This window comes from Ylistrum balloti, unplaced genomic scaffold (genome assembly GCF_031769215.1).
Source record: "Ylistrum balloti isolate Yb309-2 unplaced genomic scaffold, AGI_CSIRO_Ybal_v1 Utg370128, whole genome shotgun sequence".
Lineage (NCBI taxonomy): Eukaryota > Metazoa > Mollusca > Bivalvia > Pectinida > Pectinidae > Ylistrum > Ylistrum balloti.
Genome location: NW_026782141.1, coordinates 330,862 through 342,397, shown reverse-complemented (window position 1 = coordinate 342,397; position 11,536 = coordinate 330,862). Strand labels below are relative to the sequence as shown.

At 33.2% G+C, this 11,536-nt stretch overlaps 1 protein-coding gene across 1 annotated transcript; it reads left to right on the top strand.

Annotated features, from left to right (window-relative positions):
- Positions 1 to 117: 117 nt before the first annotated feature.
- On the top strand, positions 118 to 3,715 carry LOC132550566 (mediator of RNA polymerase II transcription subunit 11-like). Its single transcript, XM_060214656.1, has 3 exons — positions 118 to 196; positions 2,078 to 2,218; positions 2,699 to 3,715. The coding sequence occupies exons 1-3, from the start codon at positions 118 to 120 to the stop codon at positions 2,884 to 2,886; spliced, it is 408 nt and encodes a 135-aa protein (XP_060070639.1). The 3' UTR covers positions 2,887 to 3,715.
- The last annotated feature ends 7,821 nt before the right edge of the window (positions 3,716 to 11,536 follow it).

The window sequence follows — 11,536 nt, the reverse complement described above, 5'->3', positions numbered from 1 at the left end:
CGGTTTCCGAAATGCTATTTTCGGAACGTTTCTGTTATTTTCATTCACTGTGTAAATTGTGTGCAAAATGAAAGTAGTTGTGTTAAAACTCGAAACAGCGCCATCTACAATGCAACAATGGCGGAAGGACCGGTGGCGCGTTTGCAACAGCTCGAGAGCATAGAAAAAGATATTGCTACGGCAATACAAAGTGCAGGTAAATAATTATGATAATATCACAGTACTTCGGTTTGTATTTCTATGTCATAATGCGATGTTGATGTGATTTTGACAGGAATCGAACGTTCTAGCTATTATACTACTAAAAGTAAAATAACACGAATCATCTATCATACGATACTGAAACAAAACAAAACATGTACACAAGGAAAGCAATATCATATGAGCAGGTCAGGTAGGGTACCGCCACTTACTTGTCTGTTTTTCATTTCATAATGTGATTTGCATATACTTAAATAGGTCTCTGTCTGTAAGAGACGGAACATGTTTCTTTAACTCAGTAGGTATAAATGTACAGCAGGTAAAGTATTACACTGGGAATCCGGATTTGATTCCTGGATGAGGATCTCAAATTTAAACTTAAGTATAAAAGGTACAGTACAATTTGTAAACCTGGAGTCTGATTTTAGAGACCAAGCAGCAGGCCAGACTCAGCTCTCATGACCATCAACCTTTCCACTCTGTGTGACCTTGTTATCTTAAGATTAAAACTAATTGTCAAGAAGAAAACCTGCGTTCTTTACTTGTCTCTTGACGGGCTGTGTTACACATGTATCAGGTAATGAATATAACATGCAGAGTTTGGCACTAATCACTTATCCATCCCGGATGAGGGGATGCAGAAGCTATTCAATGATTGCTTAAAAAGACTGGACACAGGCGTCTACCGAGGTGACTTGGCTATAACAAAATTTGTGTGTGCAATTTAGGATGATCAGGTTAACCTTGGTGAACAAAGTAATATGACGGTTCACATATATGGGTATTTCAGCTGCGCAGTCCAATAGCTAGCTTTTAAGTGTTGTGTCCATGAATCAAAGTTTTGTAATATCGAGTGTTGTCAGTATTTAGATGGGTGACTGCTCCATTTTGTCTCCTTAGTGCTTAATTGATACACATATGGTGTCAAAGGGTCATGTGATTTCAGAATTTCTTGGAGTAAGTTTAGGATTTTTGGACATTGTGTAGTAGACAACAAAGGGTTGTTTAGGAATGAGTCACAAGATAAATTTCATCATAGCTGTTGATGAGTGCTTTTTTCCCATCAATAGATATAAACCCTAACATTATGTAAAGATAATGAGGTTTTTGAAGTACTGTTGAGAAATCAGTATTAATCTTGTCTGAAAATGACAAGGGGCTATTTTCCTTACAGCTTCTTTTACATTAAAAAAAAAATCCATATTTTTTATCTAATTTTATCAAGAACTTTTTTCTTGAAATTCTCTGTGATATTGATAATTGTTTGGACATAAGTCAAGGTTCCAATCAATATTAATTTTGTACTAGTTCATAAGCACTGAACAATACATGATGTCTTTACTGATACCAACTTCTTCAATCATGAAATTAAACAATGCATATTTTGCTGACAAGCATTTTATATTTAAATGGTGGTTGATATTATCACTCAGAACTATGTGATGAACAATGACTAATTTGATTAGCATTTTATTCATGGCATTGAAACAGCTTGGACACAAATATTGCATTTTAGCCTGGTTAGTAGTGTTGTTATGACCCTGAACTGATGCAGATCACAGGCAATTATCTCTCCATGGTTGCTACAGTTTATGTCAACACTTAGTGTGAAATGCCTAGCAGTATGCTGTATATCTGTGTTTGATTTGTTGGCTGAACACAACAAAATAAATCTTATTCTTGTGAAAAAAATGTCCAAACTATACTGAGGGAATATTATAAAAAAAAGTACATTCTGTGTAAATTAAAAATGGATATTTCCAGAACTGGAATTCAAGTTTCAGGACAGGTAAGTACAAAATATAATGTTATTAAAATCTTGTGGATTTTTCTGACGACCAACATCCAGATCATCATCTTTTCGTATTTATGACAGGTCAAGCCCTTCAAGAACTAGCTAAGGACAAACCTGTATTAAAACAAGTTGAGACACATACCACCAACTTCATGAAGATATTGATGGAGGTTGAGAAAAAACTCACACAGCAGATAAATTATCTAACACAGGTATCTACAGGTAAGTTCTGAAGACAATAATTAAAGCCAATTATACAGAGAGGTTTGACAGTTACATCAGAAGTGTGAGCTCTGAATCAATTTTCTCCCCAAACAAAATGTTGACTCTTCATAAGTTTGACATGTTAAATAGCCTACCATCATTTGATTGGCATTTCAGATTGCAGTCAGTCTGTTATTTCTGAAAGGAGTTTACAAAATATTATATAAAGGTCAATGACAACAATTCCTTGGATTATTTTGTATTTTTAATGGCTTCACTTCAACAACACTGAGAGGGAAGGGGGAAGGATTGTAATCACCTTTGATAAGATTATATGAAAAGATTTTGACTTGAATGAATTTGATAGTTTCAAGTTCAAGGTCAAAATTGCTACTAGCGATGATAGATATTTGTTAAACATTGATACTGATGTACTTGAGAGCAAGGAAATTAAAGACATTTTCAAGTTCTTCTGTAATCATATTTCTCTGTAAATAGGTCAACCCCATGAAGGTTCATCCTATGCCGCCCAGAAAGACCTGACATTAGCCTACCATCGTATGGATCATATCAGAAGCAGACTCATGGATCTTGGCAAATTACATATTGAACACCAGCAAGCACAACGGCAACTATCAATGACCAAAGGTCCCACTGTCACTGCACAGATGGGCGATGGCAGCTAGGACTTTGGTACTATATACCTGGTATCATTTACTAAGGAGGCAGCTGTTACAGGACAGATCGGTGTAGGCAGTTAAGACCGTGGTACTGGTTATCATGTCCATATCATCTTTGGATGATGTGTTAAACCAATCTGTTGATTTGTTTGTCTGTACAAGTAAAACAGAAATATCTGACAGCTGGAGTGGAATTGCAAATATATTTTGTTAACACTACTTAGTTCTGGAATCTTGTACACAGACACACTGTGTTGACATGGAGATGCAATGCAAGACTCAGTTGTATGTTTAACATTACAACAGTGGCAAATAATGTTAACAAATGCATGGCAGTTGATAGTAATGCAGTGGTAAAATATACCAGTTTTGCTTGTGCTAACCATAACTTAATGATTATATCAGATGACTGGTGGAAATGTTAATGTACAGTCATTTTACCTGTACTTATCATGAGGACTATCTTGTATATAAAATCGTTATTCAGTATTAAATATGAATTGGATATTTTCAGAAATGTGTGAGATTAAGTCATCACTTAATGGATTATTGTTGTAATTCTGGTTATTTTATTTTAGAAATGGGCAGTGAATTCTTTTATGTTTTGATTTATATATGTTGTATATGTAACAAAAAAGTGAGAAAGTCATGTAAGGGATATTTCAGTAAAACATCTACTGCAGGACTCCAAATTACATCACTTCAGTCCATGGCAAATTATCAATAATGTGTAGCACCTCTAAACAAAACAAGGAGTCATGTGTCAGGATAGTTATTTGACTGGAATAGCCTTAAGGAAGTTCTGATGTAATTTAGATTAAAAAATTCTAAGAAATCAGTAGTTTTTATTCATCTGTTTACTACATTACAATACAGAAGTCTGATAAACAAACAACAAGAAGTCATATTAAAATTGATTTATTGTTATGGTAATAGTATTTTTAATGTAGGTAACAATATGATACTTTAACAAATGTTTTCATTGGTAGTGGGAGTAATACTGTAATAATTATATTTCTACAAACATGATAAAATGGAAAATGGACAATTTCGTAAACTCCAGAACATCATTGGAAAAGTGTCTTCCAAATGAGTGAATGCCATGTTGGTATAGCTCTTCAGGGATAAAATTAAGCCGGCTTCAGGATGATTAAGTGATCATTCCACTGTATGGTATTTCATTATATTTTGATCATTTTAATGGCACAAAACAGTCTTGGGCAGTAAGCATAAATTGACCTCTTTTGCAAGGATCTATCTGGGATATAAGGGAAAGTTTTTTTTTTGTGATTTGGGGAAAATAGCTTGTGGTCCAAAGGGCCTTAGGAGAAAGCCTCTTAGACTGAAGATGATTTATAGATTATTTTCAGCACTTTGTGACTGATTGTTCAAACAACTTTTGAATAATGTAAGATTCTTTTTAAAACAGAAAATATACTTGATCTATCAAATTCTGCTTAAAAACAATCAAACTGAAAAATCAAAATGTAATTTCTGTTGAAATAAGCGAAATTTATAGAGAAAGCCCAGTAATATATACATAAAATAGATGAATATATTTGAAGATTCAAATGGAACATTTTGAATAAGGAGAATTTTAGCTGCAAGGGAAAACTACCCAATACCTGTAGTAAAATAACCCTGGGTTGATCCCTATTTGGGTCACACCACTGATGTTGTCAGTATCTAGGAATATGTTTGGGTCACTTGTATCATAAGCAATCTCTTTTATGCTTTAAATACCGAAAAGAATGTTGTATGTGGGAAGGGGGTGGAATATTGTTTTTACCAAATATAAACTATATTGTATCACAAAAAAATCAGAATAATTGTAATGGTATATTTTTTCACTTAACCAACATGGCATTCACTAGAATAATTTGATAGTACAGATGATATCACAATGAGAATATTAAGAAATGGCACACTATTTTTGGAAGATGATCAAGTTTATACATTCTTCCATTCAAATGAGAACAACAATCAACAGGTACATATTCTGAGAATCTTTATGTTTAGTTACTAAAACTGTTTAATGAGGATTTTCACAAAATCTGGCAACATTACGCACCATTTCTATCCATATCTTCATCTTTTAATGATTTACTTTATATTTATTAAAAAACATTCAATCCATTACATTTCTCCAACTCTGACAGAATTTCATTTAAAAATTACCCAGTTTTATCCTTTACTGCTTTTGAAGTTAATGAATCCATATGTATTATAATCTACGTGTGGGAAGACATGATTCTATACATTAACACTACGGGGTATAAAACTAATTTAGCTAGAGGTATTGATATCCTAATGAGATCCTTCAGACTAACTGACAATCCTATCATCCTGTGTATGTATTTTCAAGATGAGACAACTGAAGCAATTTGAGACATTTCAAATCTATAACCACCTAAATATTATGCTTTCCTTTTTACCTGATATTGGTAAATGAGCATTTATACAGGAAAACAGGCTATTGAGCGAAGTGTAAAATATTTTGTCACATCAAAATGTTCAACTCCCCCCTCCCACCCCACCCCTCACACCTCCTCCAAAAAAATTAAAAAAAAACTAAAAAACAACAACAAAAAAAACCCATTCCTACCAAACAGCAAGCCAAAATGAGCCAGTAACCTCTCATATGTCCAGCAACTTACAGGAAAAAAATGAGACAATGGGGAAGCATTTAGTTTGGCAACAGTCATGTTTGTCCCAAACTAACTACCCTGTTTCCAGACCAAACTTGATAAATCTTCATCTCAGAAGGCCTTTCAAATATCTATCAGAAGTCAACAAATATTTGACATGTTTAAGCACTGTGACCTTGAATATGGGTCAAGGGCATTCATTTCAGTTAACATGGGAGTACTTCATTTCAGTATGCTGCCAGTAGAATATCATGCCCCTTAGCTACGACTATGGTTAATTTGAAGGTTTTAACACCTCTGACAACTCTGACCTTGAAACAAGGTTAAGGTCAATCATTTGAACAAGCTTTATAGCCTTCAGATTTTAATCTTAGGATGCTACCAGCACAATGCCATGACACGGGTCCTATCTACTTCAAACACATTTATCCCTGGTGACCTTAAATGTGGCTCCAGTTTATTTATTGAACATCCTTTAAAACCCTTCAATGTTGTACTTGACTATGCATCTTGGTTATTGATAAAAGGTTGTTTCAACAAAAACCTTGACTCGGGAAGAAAAAAAAAAAACAGACAACGGTCACTATAGCCGGGCGTAAGCTAACTGACTTTTGGGATGGCACACTACTCTACAAAATCTCATCTACATAAAACATCAATACTACATACTGGGGTACTTCAGGTTCTGATTAAGTAAAGATCGTCACTCTGATATCTTTTATTGATTATCTCCAAGGAAAATTATTTCATTAAGTCAATCTGTGGAAAAAATTTAAAACCAATGTCAGGGTTATTTCAGGTAATGGTCATGGGTGCCAATATCGATAAAAATTGTTTGCAAAGCTAGAGTGCGTTGCTCTAGAAATATTCCCACCTACAGATTCAGTGAAAAGGCGTACCCCTCATTTATTGTAGGGGAAAGGAGGCCAAGTGAAAAACAGGAATTAGATTGAAATTATTTATTCCAACAATGAATTGCAAATCATATTTCAGAAGGGATGTCAACAGTGAGTGTTACCCCATAGTTTTTGGGACATTCTTCTGAAGAAAAAAAACCCTCCAAAAGTGTCATGGATTTCAATTACATAGATTTATACTTCTAGTATATTAACAGTGTTCTTGAATAAAATGATAATGTTGTCAGTTCACACACTCAGACCAGATTCTTCATGAACTATTTGATGGAATGATGTCACCTTGCCAACCGAATATTCCTGTCTGGGCAGGAGAGGTGAAAATGCTGATCACAAGTTTCATAAAGGCAAACAAAACAAAAAAATTAAATTACAATTTCATTTACAGTGAAAACATTTTAAGCAAATTGAAAATGATTTCTTACCTAAATGTATCCCAACAAAGTACTGATGAAAAACTAAAAAGCTAAAACACCGTAAATTTTTACTCCAATCATAATGATCAATATCATTTCACTTTTCATATGAGGACAAGTCATCTTCAGACTCTGCCACAGCATGACACTGCTTTCGACAGCAAAGCAAAAGTATATCATTTTATAAGTACTACTTAAGGCTATATGCTACATTAAATTGCCATACATCTTTTTTTCTTTCAAAAGAGTTCTACATGCATGTACTTTAAAAAAATGAAGTTCTGCCATATCTTAAAAATAGTAACAGACTTGTTTTAATAACAGAAACCACTGATTATTTTGAAGTAATTTTGAAGAAAAAATTAAAGATTAAAAAAAAACTTTTTAGCACAAGTCACAGGTAAAGGTATGGCAGCATATAACCTTAATTCTTGAACACAAGCAAAAAAATCTCAAAATTTCATCCTCATCAAAATAATAAATTCCACATAATTGTGGAGACAATGGCTGATGAATTTCATCATACAATAAACGTGTGTTCCATTTAGGGACACAAGGTAATTCATATACTCAAGCATTGAGACATAACAGTGCAGATCAAAGTATGGTCTACTTACTGAATGGCAAATAGATCCTAAAAAAATGTAAATAACTCAAGCATTGAGACATAACAGTGCAGATCAAAGTATGGTCTACTTACTGAATGGCAAATAGATCCTAAAAAAATGTAAATAAAGTTTTCATTTTTAAAAATCATATTCAAAATATTTGGTGCATTAAATTAACGACTGAACTCCTTCAGGGAGCCAAATATTTGAAAAAATATCAGCAGTTTGATATGGAAAAATATTTGTTTTAATCGTTCTTCATGTCATTAAATATTCTTTTGCACATTGTATTTTGAAATTTGTTGAAACATTAAACACTTCTTGTTAATAAAATGACCCTGCTTTGTAAAGTTTTGTCAAGATTATGTGTCGGATAAAAACTAGTTTCCAACTATTTCTTGAAACATCTTAAGTTTTGAACAGAAATATAAGGCAAAGCAAATTAATGACATGATTTTTTTCAAAATGACATTCGTTCCAAGTGCCTGAATACATCTTTCATGTTTAAGAGCAGTAATGGTTCAGAGTATATAACACACAGGTACAACTTGGCCTCAGGTTTTGTTTTGTTTTTCCTTTTGGGCTTTAGCTAGAGTATTACAATTATATACGACCTGTTTGATTTTGATCAAGTAATGTGTGAAGATCCTGCATGAGGCCTGAGGATGTTTGAATTCAATACACCGAGTACATTCAGCACCACTGCTATTTAAAGGATATCAGCTGATATGGAATGCTGTTAAAATACAGACTGATCTGATATACCAAAGGAGCTTTCCATGGCTATGTTGATAATTAAGTGATGCACATGTCTTAGTGTTAGCCTTATTGTCAATAGAGATGTACTAGGTATATGTGAAAGTCTCACTCAAGCGTTCTTTTTCTAAGACTTGTGTTACACTCAAGTTTTAGGTATGATAATAATAATATATTAACTGGGATGTTTTTTTTCAAATATACATAAAAGCACATCTGGTCTGTGGTTGAAATCAAGCAAATTATCCATATGTTTTAGTGTTAAGTAAAAGACTTTTTAAGAATGTGTTTCAAATATTGTCATCAAAGGATACAATGGAGTTTACGATCAGCACTGAGAGGAAGCATAATTATACTGTATGTTAGAGCACAAAAGCACTGCGGTAATATCATGATTACATGTAGCACAAGACAAAATAAAATTAAAAATGTATATAATATTTGTATCAAAATAGAACACATGTATGTATATGGTAACGCAAAAACACAGCAACTTCCGACATGAATATTTAGAAATTTGATAACATATTTCCTGACGAGATTAAAACTTTACAACATTGTTTAAGGATAGAACGGATATATTAAATCTTTGCACATATACATATAAAAAGTACCTTTAAGAAACACACCTTAGTTAATACCATCAACGATTTAGAAAAAAAAATATTAAAGAATTATATTTAAAACTCAGTCATGTTTCTTTACTAGATTTTTGTTAAATGCATTCACAAATTATTTCTTTTTAACAATAAACAAATGTTATATCTAAAGAAGACAAAGTCCTGTAATGTACAACATGCATGTACATTTAAAGTATGGTATAGGCTTGAGAGAAGCTTGAAACTTGCTTTAACCCTCAAGCCCATATTTTAACCATCAATAAAAATCAAAGATGTAAATTTGGTATAAAACAGCTTATGCCCAAACTGTTCCTTGTTCCTTTCATAGAAATGGAACTAAATGAAAACTGTAAATAAAGATACTGAATTGGATGGAGAAGGCGCTGATTGCCTGTTGCAAGCACCTTCAGTAATAAGTTGTGCCCACCTCTGGCCTAGAGCTAAAACACTTAGGTACAGCATACTCTAAAACACGCTTGGGTGTTTCTGCTAAGCCAATAAAACAGGAGGAAGAGAGAGTTTATTATCGAACAAACTAAATCATGTGCGTATGACACAAAAGATGACTGAAGCTTGTTATCATCTGTTAATATTGTTGAAATCTGTCGCATCTACCAGTAAGTGAAATCTGTGGTATCTACCTGGAAGTGAAATCTGTGGTATCTACCTGGAAGTAAAATCTGTGGTATCTACCTGGAAGTGAAATCTGTGGTAACTATCAGAAAGTGAAATCTTTGGTAGCTACAGATAATTGAAATCTGTGGTATCTACCTGGAAGTGAAATCTGTGGTAACTATCAGAAAGTGAAATCTGTGGTAACTATCAGAAAGTGAAATCTTTGGTATCTACCTGCAAGTGAAATGTGTGGTATCTACCTGTAAGTGAAATCTGTGGTAACTATCAGAAAGTGAAATCTGTGGTATCTACCTGGAAGTGAAATGTGTGGTATCTACATGTAAGTGAAATCTGTGGTAACTATCAGAAAGTGAAATCTTTGGTAGCTACAGATAATTGAAATCTGTGGTATCTACCTGGAAGTGAAATCTGTGGTAACTATCAGAAAGTGAAATCTGTGGTAACTATCAGAAAGTGAAATCTTTGGTATCTACCTGGAAGTGAAATGTGTGGTATCTACCTGTAAGTGAAATCTGTGGTAACTATCAGAAAGTGAAATCTGTGGTATCTACCTGGAAGTGAAATGTGTGGTATCTACATGTAAGTGAAATCTGTGGTAACTATCAGAAAGTGAAATCTTTGGTAGCTACAGATAATTGAAATCTGTGGTATCTACCTGGAAGTGAAATCTGTGGTAACTATCAGAAAGTGAAATTTTTGGTATCTACCTGCAAGTGAAATCTGTGGTATCTACCTGGAAGTGAAATCTGTGGTAACTATCAGAAAGTGAAATCTGTGGTATCTACCTGTAAGTGAAATCTGTGGTATCTACCTTTAAGTGAAATGTGTGGTATCTAAATGTAAGTGAAATCTGTGGTAACTATCAGAAAGTGAAATCTTTGGTAGCTACAGATAATTGAAATCTGTTGTGTCTGCCAGTAAGTGACATCTGTAGTAACCATGGTAAGTGAAATATTTGGTAACCCAGGGTAAATGAAATCTGTCTGATCTAAAATGAAATAATTGCTGGTAGCTTTGATAACTACATTATCTTCATTATTAAATATTGAGAAATTCCACTTCTGAAATCGGTATTTAAACAAGTGTTTACAGACACTGTATATTCATGGTAACTCATTTGGTCTGGTACTTAATTATAAGACTTAATACAAAAGGTATGTTTAGATAAAGACAAAAAACACCAACATCATTACAGATGAGGAATTGGGTCACTAGAATGGTAAAAGTCTATTTACAATGAGTATTTTAGACTTCTAACCTTTCTTTTGACCATTTTTTTTCTCTCTTAGGAATGTATTGAATTACTAATTGTTGAATGCTTCTCATCACAAGATTTTTACTGTAGCATTCCTTGCCATATAAGGAAGTTTAAGCCTTCCCTACTGATCACCTATTTACTCTTACCCTACATATACTGCATGGGTCAAAGGTCACATATATTTCATCACAGATATTCCCAGTACTTTCAATCTGAAAATATATACTTAAACTTTATTAGGCCAACTACTTTGATGTCCAAATTAACATATTTTCCAAATTAATTACAAAAAAAAAAAAAAAAAAAAGTCTGTTTCAAAAGTGATATTAACAATTTCCAAATTTGTTTTGTTATTGCCTTGCAAACAGTCTTCAACAGTATTAAATCTGAATATCAACATAGCCATCCATTACACTCAAACTGCAATGTTTAATAATTGCACTAACATGGAAATTCAAAATAGTAAGTGTTAGTCATGTACTTCATACGGTATTCACAATAATACACTGTGTATACACAAAAATTCGAGCATACTTTGTGAACATTTTCTAAAAGTATAAACAATTTAAAATGTGAAGCAAACAAACAGTGAAATAATATGCTATTAGAATGAGACATATGAAAATGCATTTAAAATATATTAAAACTGTTTTGAGAAGCAAGGCTTAAAGTAAGGAACTAAATGCAAGTGGAAAGCCCATATCAGCTGCAGGATTCAAACAAAATAAAGACCCTAAACAGCCGATTGGCAATGTAAAGTCCTGAACAACAATACTAATTTTATAACAGATGGTTGGCAT

Bases quoted from the DNA above. Each gene is read 5' to 3' on its own strand.
- LOC132550566 (XM_060214656.1), top strand. From the start codon at position 118: ATGGCGGAAGGACCGGTGGCGCGTTTGCAACAGCTCGAGAGCATAGAA. The intron at 197-2,077 runs GTAAATAATTAT...TATTTATGACAG, and splicing joins TACGGCAATACAAAGTGCAG to GTCAAGCCCTTCAAGAACTA. The intron at 2,219-2,698 runs GTAAGTTCTGAA...CTCTGTAAATAG, and splicing joins TCTAACACAGGTATCTACAG to GTCAACCCCATGAAGGTTCA.